At 46.9% G+C, this 24,372-nt stretch overlaps 1 protein-coding gene across 2 annotated transcripts in view; it reads left to right on the top strand.

Moving 5' to 3' along the window:
- LOC122811194 (protein quaking-A-like) overlaps positions 1–24,372 on the top strand; it is a 466,526-nt gene that overhangs the window by 241,684 nt on the left and 200,470 nt on the right. For both annotated transcript variants that reach the window (XM_044082883.1, XM_044082875.1), the window contains exon 5: positions 100–187. In XM_044082883.1, the coding sequence (XP_043938818.1) occupies positions 100–187 (88 nt within the window). The remainder of the gene's footprint in view (positions 1–99; positions 188–24,372) is intronic.

A 24,372-nucleotide genomic window follows, 5' to 3' on the forward strand; every position in this document is an offset into this window, starting at 1 on the left:
TGATTCAGTAAGTGTATAACATTAATGGCTAAAATGATGGTAATCCTAGTGGTTTCTTTTTCATTTGTTTTACTGATGAGTGACTCTCTCACATTCCAGGCAGAAGGAGAAGATAACCTGAAGAAAATGCAGTTGATGGAACTGGCAATACTAAATGGAACATACAGAGATACCAATGTCAAAACACGTAAATATTTTTCATAAAGTATATTTTTCATAGTTATTTGCAGTATTGGCTATTTTTAGCAGTAATAGTTTGTAAGGATCGTACAGTGGCAAGAGAAGAGCAGAAATTTTATCCTTAAATGTTTCCTGCCATACAGATTAGGTTAGTATTTGTTGGTTTTGTCCATCATTGTGTATAGCTTAAGTGTGTGTGTGTGTGTGTGTGTGTGTGTGTGTGTGTGTGTGTGTGTGTGTGTGTGTGTGTGTGTGTGTGTGTGTGTGTGTGTGCGCAATACATGTATTTCTATAATCTTTATGTATTTATAAAGTGCACCTTGTACATACACACGCATACATGGCTATATTTATATGTGCGCACACACACGTTTTTAGAACGCCTGGAGTAAGGTGCGTCTGGAAGTATTATTGAAGTAGTAGAGTGCTCCTAGATAGCAGTATTTTGATGGAGCACTATTACAACTGATGATTTGAAGCCACGTGCTTTTTTATTGCTCTTTGGTTGAACTTATTTAAGAACAGATTTAGTGTTTGAGTCACTGACGTCAAAGTTCCAATTGTGGAATTGCTGCAACAATTTGTAGCTTTACATAGCTTAGACAAGTTTTGAACTAGTATTTTGTATTCGTAGTGTATGGGTGGCCACGGTGGTGCAGCGGTTAGCGTTGCCACCTCACAGCAAGATGTTCTCTGGTTTGATCCTCGGCTGGGTTGCCTTCTGTGCGGAGTCTGCATGTCCTCCCTGTGGTTGCGTGGGTTTCCTCCGGGTGCTTCGGTTTCCTCCCACATCCCAAAGACATGCTGTAGGTGGATTGGACACTCTATATTGGCCCTAGGTGTGCATGTGAGTGTGCCTTCTGTGGAAGGTTGGGTGCCGGGCTGGCAACTTGACACCGTAAAACTCCACTGCCAATCATGAGCGGACAGGTGATCTGCTGTGGCAACCCCTAACAGGGAAAAAGCCAAAAGAAGATTTGTTTTCGTAGTGCGGCTTATTTTGATCAGTGACCATAACTGAGTGGAAATGACTTCTAGTAAGGCTTAAACAGTGTCCGATTACTTGAAGCTTAAACAGGACATGGATCATGCTACATAGGGTGATCGCAATGTGGTGTGTGTGCTGTCTAGGTGCAGTGCAGCCTGCGCACCTAATTGGATTTGTTATCTGTCATAAAGGATGCATGCAAGTTGTCAGGTTTATACTGAGGTTACAAAAAAGCTCCTCCAAGCTCTTTTGGTATGAGGTTATCTTGCGTGGTGATTTTGTGTAATTTTAAAAGTGTATATGTGCCCCCTTGCCCGTCCATGAAACTCTTTTTGGATGCTTTCTGAGCAGTATGTTTGGAGTTAGATTCCCAACCCCCACTCCCAGGAGGTCTAACTGAGTTTACAACATTCAAGTATCCGTGCTGTAGATTAGGGCGTGTCCATGGAGGCTACCAACAGTATTGTAGCCATGTCTGGGTGAAGGGAGCAACTGCCCTGGAAGCAAAGTGAGGGGGCAGTCATCTGGTCACGGTCACTCTTTAATGCATGCCGTCTTTTAAAAGCTGATATTGTATTTACAGTCGAACCAGTGCTGTAATGCTCTTTGTGGTCTAAGCTGTAGCAAGCAGTTTGCTGCAATTTAAAAGAGAGGTGTTTCTCTCTTGAAGTAAAACCTGAGCACTGTATCATGCTGGGTAATGAAGATTTTACTAAAATGAGAGAGAGGAGGGTTGGGGCAGGTGCAGAAATGGGACAAGATTGGCTGATGCAGGAGGGAGGAGTTTGTGTATCTGGCCACCTGGTTGGTGTACAAGTAGAATGCATGGCCTATGTTTTTGCTGCTGACTTGAAGAGGTAAGCCGGTGGGTGGCTAGTTTATGGTACCAGCCTAGGGTGCACTGGTTGAGTTAGCTACACTTTTGGCTACCAGCAGGGGATTAACACTGGCTTTTGGATGGAATACTGTCTCCAGTTGACAAGGAAAGCAGATTGCATTGCCTAGGAGGAAAGAGGGTGTATACTTCAGTAACCCTGGCTTTCAGGGCCCTGAATATTCAGACCCATATTTTGAAGTATCGGGGGCATATAGGGCAAAACATGATGGTTGTGGGGAAGTACAGGATGAAACCTTGAAGGCATAAATGTTTGGCCAAATGCACACTTTTTGCCAGTGAAAGTATATGCAGTAAAATATGGATCTGATGCTATCCTTTGTCATTATTCGTTACAGATGGGTCTTTGATCTGACCTCTGATCCAAGCTGGCAACTGATGGACAGATTCAGAGCTCAAGCTCTTCCCCTTCCCATAGTCACCTGCTGACCTGTAACCCTTGGATCTCATTTGCTGCAGAAATACTAAGGACATGATTCTAGTAGCTCAGGCTTTTGTGTATAAATAAGTGTTTTTTCTATAGGGATTTTCTAGTTAACTAGTCCTTCCTTAGTCGGGTTTTTAGTGCAATTAGTTCTAGGATTCCTCCCCACCCGATACTTAAATCTACTTTGTTGGGCTCTTGCTTTTTCTTGCGTGCCTCCCCCAATAGCTAGTTTTTAAAAAAAAAAAAAAAAAAAGTCATGTAATCTCTCTAGACTGAAATGCAGAAGGGCCAAAATATATATAAAGTCTCTTCCCTCTTAGTGGGGGTGCGTGTTTGTGCGTTTTTGCCTGGTCGGTGTGTGTGCCTTCGTCAGTATGTCAGATGAGCCATCTGGCTTTAAAAGATGCTCCTCATGCATTCGGAAGATGCCTCATTCCGACTCGCACAAGGATTGTGTTTATTGTTTAGGAGAGCCCCATCTCTAGATTTAGTGCATCATCTGCACCAGATTCAATCCAAGGACTCTCCTGGAGTGAAGAAACAAATTGCTTCTGAAAGGGTTAGCAAAGGGAGATCCTTTGGTTTTGGGCTGTCCCTCCTCCGCTTCCCAAGAGTCTAAGACAAGGTCCTTACCGCTTCCTAAGTGATCTCCTTCAAAAAAGCTGAGGCTGTCTGATCGCAGATGGCCTGATCTGAGCCAAGCCTCTGCGGCTTCAGTTCCGGGCTCTTCTTCCACTCTCCGAGGGCCTCTGATCACCCTCTCTGATCCAAAGCCTCAATGTCTCTGAGGCCTTCGGATCTGACTCTGTGCACACCTTCCCCGGATCCGACCTGGTCATCAGATCTTCTCAAAGCTTCAGATGTGATCGTTATATCTGATCCGATAGTCATTGGTAGCTCCCCCTTCAGATCTAGGTCATCAGATCTGATGCGCCGGAGTAGGTCCCCTTCCAGGAACTATAGGACATGGTCTTAGATCACCAGCTAAATCAGGACATCATCCAGGTCTTCCAGAAGTTCACTGCCTACAGATATGGACAGGATGATGAGGAGTTTTCTCAAGGCCCAGATCAAGTTGGGCTTCTTACCATCCCCAGCTCAGTTGGCTAAGGGTCCTTCAGCCACGCTACTTCACTTTCCTCCTTCGACCCATCGGGGTTTGGAACTCCAGGATCAGGGCATTCCTTTTGAGAGGCTGATGGTGTCTGGTATCCCTCCCTTCCAGACAGTCAGGGTCCCTGGTTTGTTCTGTTCCATTCCCCTCAGAACAGTCTGCTCCTTGGTCCTGTGAGGTTGGCACTGGCTCCCTGGGGGTGGGGTTGGACCCGGAGGTTTCAGACCACTCTCTTTCCTTAGGGGCATGGGTTCCTGAAAGCTCGGGGCTGATGTCATCTGGAGCTTCTGTGCTGTGTTTGGGTCCCTCCTCTCTTCCTGGGCAGCTGCAGGAGAGGAGAGGGGAGCCTGTTCCAGCCCGTCACCTTTCTGGGCAGCAGAGGACCTTCTCCAGCTTGTCAGTCAACTCTCCTCTTCCCTAGGTCCTGCCTAGCCCTTCTCGACCTTGGTCTGAGACCTCATCTTTCCAGGGTCAGCCCCTTCGCAAGCACCTTCAGACGGGCACTACCCCGCTTGAGGTCCCAGTCTCTTCCACGTCCTTCCCAGAGCCCACCGTAGAGGAACCCCCTTTGAAGAGGATGTGTAAGAGGATCCACTTGGACTCCCCTAGAGAGTCCCTCACTGAGGAAAAGGATTTTGAGGAGGGAGATCGGTCGCCTATGCTTTGGCCTGATGGTGTCCTTTGGGGACATCCTTGAAATTCTCAAGCAGAGGTGGTCCCCCGCACCCCCCCTGCCTTCGGAGGAGTCTGTGTTCCTGAAAGCCTGTGGGGCAGGCCCATCTTCTACTTGTGTGTCCCCGCATGCCGAAGAGCTTGTAGAACTCCTTGCTGGCTGGCGTGGAAGGAGCCGGACACAGTGAAACCAGTATCCAAAAAGGCAGACAAATTCCTCCGTCCCCCAAAGATGACTCTTTTTGAAGTAAGGGCATCCCTGTTAATGCCATTGTGGTGGCCACTGCTACTAAAAAGGAGCTAGCGGAGCAGAGCTCCTCGGTCCATCCCCTGAACAAAGTTTCTCAGGCTATTGACAGTTTCAGAAAACACGTGATTGCCTCAGCTACATTTGGATTGAAGGCAACCAACTACATGGCACATTTCACCTAGTTTCAGAGGGGTTTGGTATTGGAATTCACCACTTCCCTTACAGAGCTGCCTCCAGAGAGTCTTAAGCTGGTCTCTCCTGAGTTCCCCACTCTGACTTCCCTGGCTAATGCCTCAACAAGTTTGATCTCCCAATGTGGTGGAAGCCACCTCTTGAGTGGCTGGCACAAGAATTGCCATCAGACGGCACACCTGCTTTCACCCTTGCAGGTTTGCAGAACCCTTCAAGGTGTCTCTTACCAATGCTCCCTTTGACGGTTCAACCTTGTTCGGATGTTTCCACGGTGGGAATCAAGTTTTCTACTCCCCAACAATCCTTTTCTAAGACGCAGAAAGGGAGTAAAAAACTTCTGCAGGGACTCAGTCCTCCTTCCAGGTTGCCCCCCAAGAGTCCTCTTCTGCAAACCAGGGCAGAGAATTCAGTGGTAGTCGCAGCTGCAGAGGGGGTCCGCAGAATCAGGGCTCCTGGGAACCTTTCTTAGAGAAGCTTTCAGTGTTCCTGAAGCACTACCCGACTGTCCTGCCCTGGTGGCAGTCTGGGGACGATTCTCCCTGCACCCACTAGCCTTGACGAAATAAATTCTCAGATTAGTGGGTGTTGAGGATTATTTCCAGGGGTTACATCACCCCCTTTTTAGCCCCCCCTCCAGTATTAAAATCTCTCTGACTGTCCAGTCCTCCAAAGGGAGATGGCTCATCTCAAGGTTCAAGACCTTCTTTCTAAAATGAGCCATCCAAAAAGTCCCAACAGGTCATTGAGGATCCGGAACTTACACTCACTTCTTTTTAGTCCAATTTTGGACCTCCGCGAACTAAGTCTTGTCAGTTCAGAAATCCCAAGTTACGGATGGTCAGTGTTAAATGCTTTCTTCCTCCCCTGTGCAAGGACTTATTGGGTGTGCTCAGTGGATCTCAACGATGCTCAGTGGATCTCAACTATGCATACTGTCATATCAAAATCGACAGACACTCCAGAAGACTCCTGCACTTTCGGTTAGGGGCCAATCACTACCAGATGTTCCTCGTGTTTCACTGTTGCAGTCATCACCTGTGGGTTATCCCTGCTGTGGTAGCCCTCGGCCGGCCCGAATACCAGTCAGTATTTTTCTGCGTCGACTGCTATCTCTTGCTGCCTGAAGTCAGGTCGTCATTGCTATAAAGCAAGGCAGCCAACACCATTACATCAGTCTTTCTTGCCGTGGAGCCCATAGCAGCAGCAGTTCGCAAGTGTGCCTGTTGGTCGCTACGCAATTTTGAATTGCAGCTGAAAACGTCTGAAGCGAAGTACCCCGCTGGGGATCCTTTTTTCTTGCACTAATCTATGTCTGAAATAGTTAATTGTCTCGCCTGTGGAAAGCAAATACAACACACACACTTCCATTCATACTGCATCACTTGTTTAGGCCCAGACCACGGCATCCCCTTTGATGGTTCTGTGCCCTCTAACGCGAGAACCATTTATCTTAGAGCTCTTATTGTAGCCAGGTATTTTCATCATCCGTCTTCACATTCCGAAGTGGCATCCATCAGCCAACAATCTGTAGACATTCTGAAAAAACGTAAGGATAAAGATAGAGACAGACTACACAAGGCTAAGCCTTCTGACGACTCTACCGCTAAGCAGATCGTCGGTTCTCTGGAATTCAGTGAGGCACCTTCGCAGCCCCTGATGCCCGATTCGATGCCTTCGCAGGCCTGTCCTTATACCCTTTTGGAGTCCAGTATGCCGCAGAAATGCAGCAGAAATCTTCATCTTTTGAGCCTGTGGTCATCTCTGCCTTGGTTGGGTCTGGAGCCGCAATGCAGGCACCAGCTTCTGAGGAGGTTTTTCGCACTACTGAATCTAGACAAAAAAAGATGGTCTTCTCCGACTACAGTTTCTCTCAAACCGATGGATACTCTTAGGCCTAGAGGCAAGGCCACTCCTAAGAAAACTACCTCTAGCCACCATTTTACTTGTGCTCCACTCCCCCCCCCCCCCCCCCCCGCCAAAGCTCAAATGTGTAAAATGGCGGAGGATCTGATCACCCTTATCAGGAGTAGTCAGGCCACACCTTCTAAAAAAAAAGAGACCTTTCTCTTGAAATACTGACAACAGGATTCTGAGGAGTCTGTTCAGATTTTGAAGAGGAAAAACAACCTCTGACTGCTTTTGAGGATTCAGATGCAGAGGAATCCATTCCTTCTGTCTCCCCACCGGAAGGTCTTTCCTTTGAGGAAACCCTTCACACCCTCGGGGAACGTTTTCCACTGGGAATCCCAGGACTTCCTCAGTCTAAGAAAAGACTTAAGTTTCTAGACCTGCCCCAGCACAAACCCTTGGCCATCCCTCCAATCTTAGCGTTGGTGGTTGATGTCTTCCATGAATCCAGCTTAACTCCTGACGCCCTCCCCCCTGCTCCCAGAAAACCTGACTGGCATTGCAGAGTACCGTATTCTCACAAATACCTGTACAGAAATCCTGCTGTAGACTCTGAGGTCATTACACAGGGACCAAAAGGAGCTAAGGCTAGTTCTGCAGAGAGTCCTATTCCTTCTGACAAGGAGCTGTGGACTGATTGGGTAAAAAAAAGTATACACCTCTGCAACCTTGGCTATCGGAGCACTCAACTATCAGTTCCACATGTTAAAATATCCACAGCACACTTTGGAACTATTAAAGCAAAAGATTTCAACCTTTCCTGACTGTGCCAATTTGAAAGAGTGAGCAGATTTGCTGCACTCTGCTTGTCAAGTGGCTAAACACTCGTTACACTGTGTAGATATGACGCCCTAGAAGCCTCAAGCAGGGCAGCGGTGTCAGGATGTGTCATTAGGATACATGCATGCTTGAAGGAACAACCTGTCCCTGATCATGTCAGATATAAATTACTTGATGCACCTTTGGATAAGGACCGCTTGTTTGGAGTCAAAGCAGAATAGGTGCTTAAAAAGATGGAAGACAAAGCAAAATCTATGCAAACTGTAAAAGTTTCCTTCAAGTACAATCTCCTTGGTTCAGCAGGAATTTTCCCTCAAAGCACTGGTCCTTTCCTGCACGTAGCAGACAGGGGCAAGGTAAGCCCCGCAGGGACAGACCACCCACACTCCAATCCCAGGGACAGCAGAGAGCCAAACAGTGGACCACTTCCACTCCAAAGGCAAGGGGTTCTAAGCCATCCCTCTATGGCAAAAATTCTCAATGACTCCCCTATCCCTCCTCTGCTCTCTTTTCACTCTCCAAAAACTAGGAGGAAGGCTCTCCCTCTACAAAGAAAAGTGTCTTTCTGTACCAAAGGACCAGTGGGTCTTTTAAAGATAATTTTTCAGGGATACAAATTCTCCTTCAGCAAACTCACATTTCTAAGAGGGTACCCAGACTTGCCTCCAAATCAGTGGGCAGAGGCATTGAAACAAGTCCAAACTCTCATATCCCAAGGGGCAGTAGAACCTGTCCCCTCAGATCAAACCGGCAAAAGCTTTTATTCCAGACTTCCTTATTCCCAGAAAAAGAGGGGCACTTGGCACCCCATCCTGGATCTATCCATTCTGAACACCTTCCTGGTAGCCCCCAATTTCAAAATGCTAACTTTGCAGCAGCTGCTGCCTACACTGACAAAAAATGCCTGGTTAGTTATCGTAGATGTAAAAGATGCCTAGCTCCACATCTCCATAGGGGAATCCTGCGGGAAGTTCCTTCGCTTCAGGCAGGTTCACAACGGTTTCAGCGCTACCCTTTGGTTTATCTACTGCTCCCAGGGTATTCACCAAATGCTTAGCCATGGCCATAGCCTTTTCCAGACAGAAAAATATACAAATTTACCCTCCTCTGGACAACTGCCTCATTCAGGCAGATTGCAAAGAAAAGCTCCTCAAGGACCTCCTCTTTGTCAACCCTTTCCTAACTTCCGTAGAGTACACCATCAACGGTAAGAAATCAAAGCAAACGCCCTCCAGGAAGATTATTTTCTAGGGGAGCACTGCTGGGCACAGCATCCCAAATGGCTTTCCTATCCCCAGAAAATAAAGCTTCCTGCCATTCTGTTTTACTCGGCTGGCTTCCAGAAGTCACCTCACTGCGAGGAAGTTCCTGCAAGTCTTTTGGGGTACATGGTATCTTGCATCCTTCTGATTCCTCTGGCCAGGCTTCACATGAGAACTTCAGTGGTACCTAAATAACCTTTGGTGTCAGCACTCGATCTGTAGAGACCTCTGTCCCACTGATCCCCTGTAAAAGGGCTGAGTTTCTCTGGTGGACAGGGGCCTGTGCCCAAAACAGGTCTTTCCTTCACCCCTCCGCCCAGCCAGGCAGACCATTACCACCAACGGCTTGGACATAGCTTGGGTCGCTCATCTAGAAGGCAGGTGCACCCAGGTCTTTGGGATGCCCAGAACCTTCCCTTACACAGCAACCAATAGAAAATGATGGTAGTACAAAAGGCTCTTGACATCCTTCAAACCCTATTAAAAGCCAGGGGTTCTCCTTATCAAAACAGACACCACAGTAATGTGGTACACCAACAAACAGGGAGATGACCAATCTTGCCCTCTGTGCAGGCTAGCCATGAAACTCTGGTTGGCAGCCTTTTCCATGGGACTACACCTGATAGCCTAATACCTACCAGGGATCAACACCACCCTGGCAGACCACTTAATTAGAAACTTACTAGACCTCCACTAATGGCAGCTCCACAGAAAAAACTTTTTACAATTCACTCGGGCATGGGGGACTTAGGAGGTGGATCTCTTTGCTTCACATCTCGACCATCAGCTGAAGAAATTCTGTACCGGGGAGTATACCACTTAGCATGGAAAGTGGATGCCTTAACTTTCCCCTGGAACACCCTCTTTGTGTACGCATGCCGCCCTCTGCCTCTTATTTCCAAGGTACTGATCACAATAAGGGAGGAGAGACCAAAGGCCATCCTCATTGCTCCAGATTGGCCTAGACAACATTGGTACCCCTTACTGCACAGACTGACCTTACAAGCCACCCAGGCAGCTTCCCCTGATCTCAGACCTCTTAATGCAGGATGGGGGGGGGGGGGGGGAGTGCTGCACCCAGACTTGCAGACTCTCAGATCAGCATGGCTAATACTTAAAAGGCAAACGGGACCCCTGTTAAGCAAAACTGGTCCTAGACATTATCACAGAGGCCAGAAAGCCCAGCACCAGAAAGTCTTACGCAGGAAAATGGAAAAGATTCTTCTCCTGGAGCCAGTCCATAAGGGGCAATACCTCACAACCTTCCATCCCTCTTATCCTAGACTACCTAGCAGAGCTACTTTACAGTAGCACCTCTTCTTCTCCTTTATTAAAATCCACGCCTCAGCCATTTCAGCTCATTTTGATACAGAACAGCCCCTGTTCTCCCATCCTTTGATTAAACAGATGTTCTTCGTGTTTCACTGTTGCAGTCCATTACATTTGGGTAATCTGCTGGCAGGTTGCCCTCAGTCGGCCTGAATTCCCAAGTCTTCGGTCCTGCATCAGTTGCTGTCTTCTCTTCCTTGACGTCAAAGAGTCAGGGGTATAAAACATGCAGCCAACGCCATTTTCTTCAGTCTTTCTTGCCATACGGTGCCCGAAGCAGAAGCATTTCGCAAGTGCCAGTCGGCAGACTACTGAAATATTAGAGATTGAGTTTCAGTACCGAAGTCTTATCCCATTGGGGAAACATTTTTCTTGCTTTTTACCGATGTCAGAAAAAGTAAATAATTGTATTATTTGTGGGAAGCAAATACCTCATAAGGATTTCCATTTATACTGTATTCCTTGCCTAGGCCCTGATCACCACGTGCCTGACTGTTGGTTTTGTGCTAGATTTAACCAACGCACTATTAAGCGTTGGTATATTTTTGCATCAAAGTATTTTGCAAACAGATTTAACTACCCAGAAATGTCGTTTGATAGCAATCCGAGTACTGGAGTACATAAACGCAAAGAAAAGGACAGAGAAAGGCGATCCAAAACAGACGACAAAGCTTCTAAGCCAGTCGCCGGTTTGTCAGTACTCAGTGAGGAGCTTTCGCAGCCCCTGATACCCGCTTCCTTCGAGTCGCAGGCCTCTACCGACACCCATGTGGAGTCCGGCATGCCGCAAGATACTCAAGGTATTAGACCGGATGCATCTCCCTCTGATGGCTCCTGAGCTGCTGAGCAGGCACTGGCTTCTGAGGGTGTATTCAGACCTCAACATTTTTATTTCAGACTACAGCTGCAAAACCAAAGGCAACTTCTAAAACTAAAAAACCGTTGCATGGGCCACGTGCACAGGCCTCTGCCTAAAAAACAGATCAAAATGGCTGAAGACCTTATTACCTTGATCAGGGGTACCCATCCCCCTCCAGATAAGAAGCCCCATCCCCCTCCAGATAAGAAGCCTAGGCAAGACACTGATCATGAATCTTCAGATCAGGTTTCTATTTCTTCTGATTAGGAATTATCAATACCTCCCTATGAGGATTCTGATGCAGAGGAGTCTATTCCATCTGCATCTCCTCCAGAGGATTATTCATTTGGAGAAACCTTGCATACTTTGAGGGAGCATTTTCTCACTGGGAGAGTCAAGACTTCTCAGAATCAAATAAGAGGCTCAGGGATTTCCTTCTCCCCCAACACAAGCCTTTAGCCATTCCCCCTGTTTTTAGACATTGTGGCTAATATGTTTTCGGAGTCTAGCTTGACCCCTGACTCCTTACCTCCGGCTCCCAGTAAGCCTGACAGATATTACAAGGTCCCTGACTCGCAATAAATTTTTATTTAGAAACCCTGCTGCTGATCCTGAAACTGTTTCACATGGTCCAAAGGGAGTTAAGGCCTCAACAGCAAAAAATCCTTCCCCCTCTGACAGAGATTCAAGGGCAATAGACAGATGGGGGGGGGGGGGTTTATACATCTGCAAACTTCGCAGTCTGGGCCTTAAACTGTCAATTTCATATGCTTACGTACTAACAACATGTTATGGGATTGCTGAAACAGAAAATGATGATTTCAGAATGTGCAGAAAATAATCGCAGGAATTATTGCATACAGCTGAACAAGTTGGAAAGCATACTTTGCAATGTGGTTTTGATTCCTTAGAGGCCTCCTGCAGGGCCGCAGATGTCCTTCAAAGATGCATCTGTAGTCCTAACATATGGGTTGTCCTGCCTCAGGCAGCCCTTCGGTCGGCCGGATTCCAAAGTCTGGGTCTGGCCTCGGCTGATGTCGCACTTCACCCGACGTCACAGCTGCTGGGGTATAAAGGCATCAGCCGACGCCATTTTCCTCAGTCTTTCTTGCCGCGTGGTGCCCGAAGCAGAAGCTGTTCGCAAGTGCCAGTCAGTCAGATCCAGAGATTTCTACTACAGAAGACTTCGGTTCTTGCCTCAGCCGATGTCAGAAAAAGTAAATAATTGTTTAACTTGTGGGAAACAAATACCTCATAAGGATTTCCACTCTTACTGCCTTCCTTTCCTAGGCCCAGACCACGACGTATCAGCTTGTCTAGCTTGTGCTTCCTTCAACCGATGGACACTTAGACGTCGGTCGGAGTTTGCAGAGGAGTTTTTTGGTCCCACTTTTGCTTACAAAATGCCGTCGGAGACTCAGACTACACAATTAGCTAAAAAGCGCAAGGAAAAGGACCGACACTCGCGGCCTGCGGTTTCGGCCGAAACCACAGTTAGGCCAACCGCGAGTGTCTCTGTTTCGGCCGAAACAGAGTCCTCGGTTCTTCCTTCGGCCGAAAGCATGCCTCTGATAGCCGAGGCCTCACAGAGCATGGCTGAATCTGCTACTGAATTTACTGCTACAGAAGCAGGCACCCAGGACTTGTCAGACACTATTCCTTTAGACATATCTACCCCTGCACGTGGGGCTGCTAGACCCCCTGCTTCTATGTCTTATCAAGGCTTTTGCCAGGGCTAAAGCAGCTAAATCTTCTAAGGCCTTACCTGCAAAAACTCCCTCACATAGGCCTACCTCTAGTTCCCAAATACTCAGCCTGGCTGAGGATCTCATTTCTTTGATCAGGGGATCACAACCTCACCCAGACAGGGCCTCTCAGCCCCCTCCAGATAAGAGGCCTAGGACTGAACCCCCGGAACCTGTCTCTACAGACTATTCCTCGGATGACTCAGACATTTCAGACCCTCAGGAAGGCCCATATTCTCCTTATGAAGATTCTGATGCAGAAGATTCCATTCCTTCTGCTTCTCCTCCTGAAGAATTTTCTTTTGGGGAAACCTTACATGCTATGAGGGAACACTTCCAATGGCAGGGCCAGGATTTTTCAGATTCAAGGAAAAGGCTAAGGACATTTTTATACTTACCACAGCATAGGCCTTTAGCCATTCCTCCAGTACTAACAGTCGTTGATGATGCATATAATGATGCCTGTACTGCCCCTGATTCTCTTCCTCCGGCCCCTGCCAAGCCTGACAGATATTACAGGGTCCCGGACACACACTACCATTTGTATAAGGCGCCTGTTGCAGACCCTGAAACCATTTCACAGGGCCCTAAAGGTGTGGCAGCTGCTTCTGCCAAAAACCCTCTTCCCTCTGAAAGGGAATCTAGAGCATTAGAGAGATGGGGTAAAAAGGTTTATACTTCTGCTACTCTTTCGGCCAGGGCCTTAAACTGTCAATTTCACATGATTCAGTACCAGGAATTTTTGTTAGACCAGCTAAATAAAAAACTGTCCTCTCCTGAACCTCTAGACCACAAGTCCCTTCAGGATTTGGTACATAACTCTCAGCAGGTCAGTAACCATTTCTTAAAATTTGGCTATGATGCACTGGAGGCTTCCTTTAGATCAGCTATGACTGGAACAGTGATTCGAAGGCATGCCTGGTTAAAGAACAATCCTTACCAGACCATGTTAAGTCAAAACTCCTAGATGCTCCCATGGAGAAACAAAGTTTGTTTGGCTCCCCTGCACAGGAGGTTCTAAAGAAGGTGGAAGAAAAAGCAAAATCTGTCCAAACAGTCAAGGATTTCTTACAGGTCCAACCTCCGAGGTTTAGCAGAAATTGGCCTTCGAAGAATTGGTCCTTTCCAGACAGCTCCAGAGCACAGAGAGGCAGAAATAGACGCCCAAGAGGCAGAGGTCAATCTAGGGGTGCCTACAGGGGACGTCAGTGGCAACCTACCAACCAGAGAAGTACTGCCACAGATTCAACTACAACCACTTCCACAGGGCAGACACAATGACTTGGCTCTGGTTCCGCCTACCAGGGAACAACTGGAAGCTCCCTTGGGCAGAAAGCTAGCCTTATTTTCCGACAACTGGCATTACATTACAGGAGACAAATGGACTTTACAAACAATAGACAAGGGCTACAGGTTTCACTTCCACACTCTACCAAAAAAGAGGGGAATGCCAAACCTACCACCAAGCCAAAAAACAAACGCTCTAAGACAAATCAGCAACTTACTAAGGATGAGAGCTATAGAAAAGGTGCCCCCTATGGAACAAGGCCAAGGATTTTACTCCAGGCTTTTCCTTGTACCAAGAAAAAAAAGTCAATGGAGACCTATTCTCGACTTGTCTGCACTGAACACATACCTCATTGTTCCAAAATTCAAAATGCTGACCCTCCAGCAGCTTCTTCCTATGCTGGGTAAGGAGTCTTGGCTGGTGACTCTAGATCTCAAGGAGGCATACCTGCACGTCCCTATACGACCAGATTGCAGAAGACACCTCAGATTTCTTGCAGGATCAGAGCATTATCAATTCTCAGCATTGCCCTTTGGCTTATCTACTGCGCCCAGAGTATTCACGAAATGCCTGGCATCAGTAATTGCTCATTGCAGGCTTCAGGGAATTCAAATTTACCCATACCTGGACGACTGCCTAATACAAGCGGACAACAAGGCAAAATTAACAAAAGATTTGGAAAATGTCATGCAACTGTTGCAAGCCTTGGGATACACAGTCAACATGCAAAAGTCAAGACTAGTACCATCCCTAACATTCTTGGGTGCAGAACTGGACACATCAACTCAGATGGCTTTTCTCACAGAAGAAAGACAAAAGCAACTACCAGTCTCCTTGCAGTAAGCTGAGTTTGTTTTGTTAATGCCATGAAGTAAAGTCCTGCAAGCCCTGGGTTACATGGCATCCTGCATAATATTGATTCCGCATGCCAGGCTGCATATGAGAAAGTTACAATGGTACCTAACGAATTTATGGTCTCAACACAAGCACAGTCTAGAAGCCCAGATTCCAATAATTCCATGCCTGAAGCAAGAATTCCTGTGGTGGGCTCAGGCCTGTCAGTTGAACAGAGGATTGCCTTTCCACAAACCTCATCCAAGCCAGACCATCACCACAGATGCCTCAGACCTAGGCTGGGGGGCACACATGGTGGACAAATGTATACAAGGCCTATGGACCCAAGACCAGCTGAATCTACACATAAATCTAAAGGAGATGCTGGCAGTGAAACATGCGATCCAGGCATTCAGACCACTCCTTCAACAGGGTCATCTGCTGATAAGAACGGACAATACCACAGTCATGTGGTACATCAACAAACAGGGAGGTACTCACTCATATCCTCTGTGCCGGATGGCAATGGACCTGTGGAATGTGGCCCTGAATCTCAACATTCAACTTCAGGCCAGATTTGTACCAGGAAAAGAAAATTCTCTAGCAGACACCTTAAGCAGACACCTTAAGCAGAACTACCACGGATGCTCACGAATGGATGCTGCATCCAGATATATTCAAAGCCATAACAAAGGAATGGGGACTACCAGAAATAGACCTGTTTGCCTCCCCACACAACCACCAATTGAAGAAATTCTGCACAAGAGCATACCACCCATTTGCTTGGAAGGTGGACTCCCTTTCCTTCAGCTGGGAAAACCTGACAGCATATGCATTCCCACCTCTTCCTTTGATGTATCAAGTCCTACTGAAGATCAGAGAGGATCAGCCAAGGGTAATCCTGATAGCTCCAGACTGGCCGAGGCAGCATTGGTACCCGCTACTGAGAAGCATGTCTCGGACACACGCATGGCATCTACCTCTATGTCCCTTACTTCTAACACAGAACAACTACAAGATCCTACATCCAAACTTGAAAACACTGCAGCTAGCTGCTTGGAATATTGCATAAAACAAAATTACCCAGATTTATCTCAGAGGGTTAAGGACATTATCCTGGAGGCACGCAGACCCTCCACAAGGAAAACTTATTCAGCCAAGTGGAAAAGATACCTCATTTGGAGTGCAGCAAAGGGAGAAAATGTCTCATTGGCAAACATAGCACACATCCTGGAATACTTAGCAGAACTGTTCCACAATGGCCTGTCTTACTCCTCCATTAAGATTCATGCATCAGCAATTTCAGCAGAATACAACATGGATCCTCCTGTCTTCTCTCATCCTCTACTCAGGCAGTTCTTGAGAGGAATCAAAAATGTAAAACCTCCAAGGAAACCACCTTTACCTACATGGGATCTCAACTTTGTGCTGGAAAAGTTAACACTTCCCCCTTTTGAACCAGCAGCAGCAGCAGAACTACAGTTCTTGTCTTGGAAAACTGCTTTCCTGCTAGCAATCACTTCAGCAAGAAGGGTATCTGAGTTACAGGCATTAATGGCAGTACAACCTTTCCTTATCTTCCATCAGGATAGAGTCTCTCTGAGAACTAACCCTACCTTTATGCCAAAAGTGGTCTCCAGAGTTTCATTGAACCAAGCGATTCATTTACCTACTTTCTTCCCCAACCCACAGAACAGGGGGGGAAGACTGCTACATACCTTGGATGTGCACAGACAATTACGCTACTATCTGGAGAGAACTAAGACCAGCAGAAAAACTGACCAGCTTCTGGTAGCATATGCAACAGGAATGCAAGGAAAAGCAATTACAAAACAGACAATCTCAAAATGGATAGGAAATTGTATTCGATTTTGTTACTCTTTTCATGGAAAGACCACTCCTGAAAATATCAGACCTCATTCCACAAGAGCTACAGCCACCACTACAGCTTTCCTACGAGGAGTGGCTACCAAAGACATTTTAGAAGCTGCTACTTGGAGCTCCGTGCATACATTTGCCAAGCATTATAATCTTCCCTTATACTCTAGATCCCGAGCAGGTTTTGCAACTGCTATTTTGCAAGGGATCTTAACTACACCATCTTTATCTTAGTGCCTCCTCCTCCAGTTTGGCTATGGTATTCTACCCATATGTTAGGACTGCAGATGCATCCTTGAAGGACATAGTACAGTTTTGTACCTACCATAAATGTAGATGTCCGATAGGTATGCATCTGCAGTCAGGATTACCCACCCTCCTTCCCCTCTGTGGTATTCCTAGGGTATTTACCCCTCTTTTAGCTAGCTGGGGGAATCTATTATGGTGTATTTGTTTGTATATATGTATGTATGTGTGTGTGTGTGTGTGTGTATATATATATATATATATATATATATATATATATATATATATATATATATATATATTGTTTGCTCTCTACTGTTTGGAATTATTTGCATTTATCCAAATTTAGCCTTCCTAGAGGGCACCTGGCATCTGGGGCAAGAAACACTGAGGAAAATGGCGTCGGCTGATGCCTTTATACCCCAGCAGCTGTGACGTTGGGTGAAGTGCGACATCAGCCGAGGCCAGACCCAGACTTTGGAATCCGGCCGACCGAAGGGCTGCCTGAGGCAGGACAACCCATATGTTAGGACTGCAGATGCATACCTATCGGACATCTACATTTATGGTAGGTACAAAACTGTACTTTACTGGATCTGGGATTAGGAGACATGCCTGGTTAAAGGAACAAAATTTGCCTGATCATGTTAAAGCTAAATTGCTAGATGCACCTTTACAAGTGCAGCCACCAAGATTCAGTAGACACTGGCCTACAAAAAATTGGTTCTTTCCTGTGTCAGAGCTCAAAGGGGCAAATCCAGACAACCAAAGAGTTCCAGATACCAGGCGCAAGATTCATACAGGTCAAAGCAATGGGGTGCGTCTACCTCCAAATCAGGGGGAGATAAAGCGCAAACGTACAGAAAACAGTCCCAATGACTTCCCTCTGCCTACACCAAGCACTTGTCTTTTGACAGCACCATTAGGGGGAAAATTAGCACTTTTTACTCAAAATTGGCAGTTAATAACCCAGGACAAGTGGATACTAAAGTATTACAGGGATACAGATTCCATTTCCAAACTATGCCAATGGCAAACAGATGGCCAGATCTGCCCAAAAATCTATGGGCAGAGGCACAGAAACAGGTTACATCCCTCATGGATATGGGAGCCATTCACCCAGTACCAGAACAGGAAAAAGGACAAGGTTTTTACTCAAGACTGTTCTTGGTACCCAGAAAGGACAAGGCCTGGTGGCCAATACTGGATTTATCAATTTTGAACACATACCTGGACATTCCAAAAGTCAAAATCCTGACTTTGCAGCAGCTTCTGCCCATGCTGGACAAGAATGCTTGGCTGGTGACTGACCTAAAAGAGGCATACCTGCATATCCCAGTAAGACAGTCGTGCATAAGATACCTCAGATTTAAGGCTGGCTTAATGCATTACCAATTCTCTGCACTGTCCTTTGGCTGATCTGCTGCACCCCGGGTCTTTACAAAGTGCCTGGCACCAGTAATTGCATTTTGCAGACAAAGAAGTATACAAATACATCCTTACTTGGACAACTGTCTCATTCAAGCAGAGAACAAGGACACTCTTCGATACCTGGCATTTGTGAAAAGACTTCTAACATGCCTAGGATACACAATAAACGAAAAGCAATCACAACTGGTACCCTCTCAAAAGATAACATTCCTGGGTGCAAGCTTGAATACAACTGCCCAGATGGCTTACCTTACACCAGACAAACCAAGGCAACTAACTACTTACTTCAAACTGATGGCATCAAAAACCCAGTCTTCTGCAAGACAAATTCTGCAGGCTCTGGGCTTCATGGCATCCTGCATCCTAATTCCATATGCAAGACTGCATATGAGGAAACTTCAATGGTACCTAAAGAGTTTATGGAGTCCACATTCACGCAGTCTGGAAACAACGATTCCTCTCATTCCCTGCCTGCAACAGGAGTTTCTATGGTGGGCAAAGGCCTGTCACCAAAACATGTGACTGCCCTTCACTCTACCCCTTGTCAGCCAAACCTTAACAAGACTCATCAGATTATGCCTGGGGGGCCCACATGGCAGGAAGATGCATTCAGGGCATATGGGCACCAAAACAAATGCATCTACATATCAACCAGAAAGAGATGCTAGCTGTTCAAAATGCCCTAACAGCCTTCAAGGACTTACTTCTTCCAGGACAACTACTGAAAGATGGACAACACCACAGTCGTGGTATATAAACAAGCAAGGGGGCACACACTCCTACCCCCTTTGCAGATTAGCCATGGCACTGTGGGACACAGCTTTGACCTACCAAATACTTCTTCAAGCTCAATTCCTGCCAGGAAAACAAAACACTCTGGCATACGATTTAAGCAGAAAACTTATGGATCCTCACGAGGGGAAACTAAATCCACAAGTCTTCAGCATGATAACAGAGAAATGGGGGAGCCTAGACATCTGTTTGCCTCTCCTCAAAATGATCAATTGAAAAGGTTCTGCACAAGGACTTATCACAGACAAGCATGGAAAGTGGACACCCTATCCTTCAGTCAGTTTGCGCCTTTCCTCCTCTACATCTTCTGCCCAAGGTCGTCCTAAAAGCCAAACAAGAGAAGCCAAAGTTGATATTAATTGCCCCCGACTGGCCCCACCAATACTGGTACTCAATCCTAAGGAACTTGTCTCCATACCCAGCTTGGACCTTGCCTCAAAGACCACAGCTACTGTCCCAGCAAAACAATCTGATCCTGCACAATTAACTACAGACTCTAAACCTGGCAGCATGGCTAATCATGTAATCATACAAACAACACCTCTCAGTAAAGCTGTGATGGATGTCATTTTGGAAGCCAGAAGGCCTAGTACTAGAAATTCTTATGCTGACAAGTGTAAGAGATTCTGTGCTTGGAATTGAGCACAAGGAACTGATGCAGCAGAACCAACTATTCCTCGGATATTACAATACTTAACTGAGATGCTTGACAAAGGCCTATCTTTCTCATCAATCAAAATCCATGCCTGTGCTATTTCGGCTCATTACAATACAGAGCCACCAATCTTTTCTCATCCTCTACTAAAGCAGTATCTTAGAGGATCCAAAAATTTAAGGCCCTCTAGAAGATCACCATTACCTGCATGGGACCTCAATTATGTGTTGGAAAAGCTCACTCTGCCTCCATTTGAACCAGCTGCTACCGCCGATATGAAGTTCTTATCATGGAAGACAGCTCTGCTACTAGCAATTACTTCAGCAAGAGGAGTTTCAGAGCTACTGGCCCTCATGGCTGTAGAGCCTTTTATCATATTTTACCCGGAAGGGTGTCTGAGGTCAAATCCTACTTTTATGCCTAAGGTGGTTTCCAGTGTGGCTCTTAACCAAACAATTCATCTGCCAACTTTTTATCCAAATCCGCAGAATAAAGGGGAGAGAATGCTGCGTTCCTTAGACGTACACAGACAGCTAAGGTTCTACTTGAGCAGGACTACAGCTCTAAGAAAACCAGAGCAATTACTAGTGTCATATGCTGCAGGATCAGAAGGAAAGGCTATTTCAAAGCAGATAATTTCAAAGCGGATAATTTCAAAGCGGATAATTTCAAAGCGGATAATTTCAAAGCGGATAATTTCAAAGCGGATAATTTCAAAGCGGATAATTTCAAAGCGGATAATTTCAAAGCGGATAATTTCAAAGCGGATAAGCCACTGCATCCGTTTCTGCTGCTTACACCATGGTAAACCTGTGCCCAAGGACATTGGGTCTCATTCCACCAGAGCTGCAGCTACTTCAGCAGCCTTTCTCAGAGAAGTACCAACCAAAGACATTCTAGAGGCTGCTACTTGGAGGTCTGTTCACACCTTTACAAAGCTTTACAATTTGCCTCCACTCTAAGTCCAGGACAGGCTTTGCCGCTGCAGGGCCTTATAGCCGCACCTAATGCTGTTTAGCTCCAGCCTGCCAACCATAGCTTTGGGACTCTACCCAAATGTAATGACTGCAGCAGTGAAACCCGAAGAACATAGTACAGTTGTGTACACTTACCATAAATGTAGATGTTAGAGTGTATTCACTGTTGCAGTCCAGGTTAGCCATCCCCCTGTCATTCTGAAGTTTATCTTTCCTTCACTATCTCCTACAACCTATGTGGTGTATTTGCTTGTAGATGAAGGTAAAGTTTATATTGATGCATGTATATATATATATATATATATATATATGTATATAAAACTACAGAAAATGGCGTCTGCTGCATGTTTTATACCCCTGACGACCTGACATCATGGAGGAGAAGAGAGCAACCAACGCAGGACCCAAGACTTTGGAATTCAGGCCGACTGAGGGCAACCTGCCAGCAGATTACCCAAATGTAATGACTGCAACAGTGAATACACTGTAACATCTACATTTATGGTTTAAGTGTACCTTATAGGGGCTCCTAATATCAGACCTCCCGGAAGGCCACCCACTCCAGCATGGGACCTGAATTATGTTTTGGAAAAACTAACTTTACCACCTTTCGAACCTGCTGCTTCAGCAGAATTAAGAAACCTCTCCTGGAAGACTGCTTTTTTCCTCGCCATCTCCTCAGCCAGAAGGGTTTCTGAACTTCAGGCACTGGTGCTCATAGAACCCTTCATCTTCCATGCAGACAAGGTCTCCATGAGGACTAAATCCCTCTTATGCCCAGGGTAGTATATAATGCAACTCTCAACCAGGCCATACTCTACCTACCTTCTTTCCTAATCCTCAGAACAAAGGGGAAGGAATTCTGCACTCACTAGACGTGCACTGACAGCTCAGATGAACTATCTGGACCGTACTAAACCCTTCAGGAAAACAGACCAACTACTTTCAGCTTTGCCCCAGTGGCAGAGGGGAAGCCAATTTCCAAACATTTTCCAAATGGATATCACACTGTATCCATTTCTGCTACAGATTGCATGGGGAACATCTCCCAGAGTCTATTCGAACCCCATTCCACTAGGGCAACCTCCACTTCCACAGCATTCCTCAGAGGAGTTCCAACCAGGGACATCCTGGAAGCTGCCACCTGGACTTCTGTCCATATCTTCACCAAGCATTACCACCTACCTCTTGAGACCCAGTCCTAGGTCTCTTATTTAACCCTACCAGCCCTCTCCTCAGCTTTGGGAATCCTCCCACAGGTGATGACTACAACAGTGAAATACTAAGAACATAGTACAGTTGTGTACACTTATCATAGATGTAGATGTTATTAGAGTGTATTCACTGTTTCTGTCCTGGTATCCCACCCTCCTTCCACCTTATATCGTCTTTCTTTAGGGAGACATGAGATCTGATGTAAGTCTATTTATTCTTTACTGTTAGGACCTCTGTTCCGTCCCCTGAACCGATACGGCTGTTTCCCAGCTCGCGCAAGCCAAAAACTCTCTGCTAAGAACCTACCCACAATGTCCATCTCCTAGATACTCCAGATCTCATTTGCCACATTCCTAGTCAGACGTGTTAGCCATCTCTCTCAAGCGAAGTAATAGTTTTGTTGTTTTTGACAGTTTTTCATCTGAATTTCAAAATTTTGTTAAAGGAAAGTCCAAGGGAATTTTAAAAATTGTAAAAAAGAGGCCTTGGGAAAAAAAAGGTTTTTATTTTTTCCCTTTGGGGCCCCAGTACAGGCCTTTAGCTTTACCCCCTTTTTCCCAAACTTGGGAACCCTTTTTAACCCCTAGCACCCCCTACCTCAACCTCCTTTCCGCCTTAGGAAAAGGGTTCCTTTAAAGGGGAAATTTTCAAAAAAAAATTATTGGGTTTTAATTTTCCGGGGAAAAGCATTAAAGCCCCCCAAAAATTCCCCCAAACCTTTTAATAACCCCTTTAAATTTTGGGGTAAAAGGTTTTAAGGTTGGGGCCTTTAAACCCCATTTTTAAATTCCCTTTCCTTTTTGGTTGTTAAGGGAAAATTTTTTGTGTTTGTTGGGTTTTCGGTTTTTCCACCTGGAAAATTTTGGAAAAAAAATTAAAAGGAATGTGATTTTGTTGTAAAAATTGTTTTTCGGGACGGGGCCCCCCGGTCCACTTGTGTTTACCCGGGGGGTTTTTCCACCTCAGGCCCCCTTTCCCTGTGCGGGGCCCCCAATCTTTCCCCAAAAAGGGGCCCTTTTTCCAAAAAGGAGGAAAAAAATTTTCCCTTGTGGGAATTTAAAGAGGGTTTTTTTCCCTTTTTGGGAAAGGGTCTGGGAAACCCCCCAAACCCCAAAATTTTAAATTTTTTTTTTTAAAACCTTTGGGGGTGGTTTTTTGGGGCCAAACCCCGGGGAACCCTTTGTGGGTTGTGGTGGGGTTTAATTTTTTGGTTTTTTGGGGGGGGGCCGTTTTTACCGGGATAGCCGGGGGAACCCGGCCCCTCGGGTTGGGGGAATTGCCCGGGGCTTCGAAAAGTTCTCGGGTCCCCTTCTTGGTTTATTCCCCGGGGCCCTTTTTGCACCCCCAGGACCCGTTTTTGGATTTTTCCAGGGCCCTGCCAGGAAAGGGGGTAAACTTTAATCCCCCGGGCATTTCCCCAAAGGCCCCCAAAAGGGGGGTCTAAAACCCTTCCCTAAGCCCCCCTTTAATTTCCCTTTCCAACCCCCCGGTTCGGGACCCGGGAGTTTGGGAACCGACTGCCCCAAAAATTTCGGGGGGCTGGTTCCGTTTCCCTTTTCCTTGAGCCTTTTGGGGGACCCGCCTTTCCCGTCGGCCCAAAAGGGGCTATTGGATTCGGGCCCCTTCCCCCCCGGGCCTCCCCCCGGGTTGGGTTTTAACTGGGCCCACTCCCCCGGGGCCTTCCTTTTTGTGGGGGCCCTTTCCCGTTTCGGGGGATTTCCGGCCTCCCGGGAGGGGGAAGCCTTTAAAGGTTAGGCCGGGCCCCTCTAACCCCGGTTCAACGGTTCCTCCCCTTTTTCCTCCTCCCCCCAATAGGGGGCCCGGGGGGCGGGATGTTCTTGCCAGCCTCTTCCTTCAGGCCCGGGGATCCCCCCCGGGGTTTCCCCCTTGGGGTTTTCCCCCCGGGTTTCTTGTCCTAAAGGGGCCCTGGGAGGCCCCTTGGGCCGACCCCCTTTCTCTCCTTCCGGTTTTGGTAAGTGGGGGCCCCACATCCCCTCGGGAGTTTTCCTTTTTCGGGAACCGGGCTTCCTTTTCCGAGGGGAAATTTTTGGCCCCCCACCCCCTTTTGGGGGATGATTTCCGGTTACCTGGAACGGCCCCACCCCCCACCTCCTTTCTCCCCCGACCCCTTTCCCGGGTTTGGGGCCGGGGGCCCCGGGTTGGCCCCGGGTTCCCCTTGGGGGAACCTTCCCCGGGGGCCCATCCTTGGGGGGCCCCTTTGGGAAAAACAAAAAAAAGTTCCCCGGTTCTCTTGGGGATGTTTAATGGTGGGGGCCCGGCCCCCTTAAAAAGGAAAGGGCCCCTTTTCAGAACCTTTGGCCTCCCCCAAAAAAGGGGGGAATTTCCCCCCTTTTGGCCCCCAGGTATGGAAACCGGAGGTTTTCCCGCCCTTTTCCCCTTTTCCGGGTTTTTTGCCACCCACCACCCAAGGTATTCTCGGAAATGGGGGGTTCCG

This window comes from Protopterus annectens, chromosome 1.part1 (genome assembly GCF_019279795.1).
Source record: "Protopterus annectens isolate FY-2018-M chromosome 1.part1, PAN1.0, whole genome shotgun sequence".
NCBI lineage: Eukaryota > Metazoa > Chordata > Ceratodontiformes > Protopteridae > Protopterus > Protopterus annectens.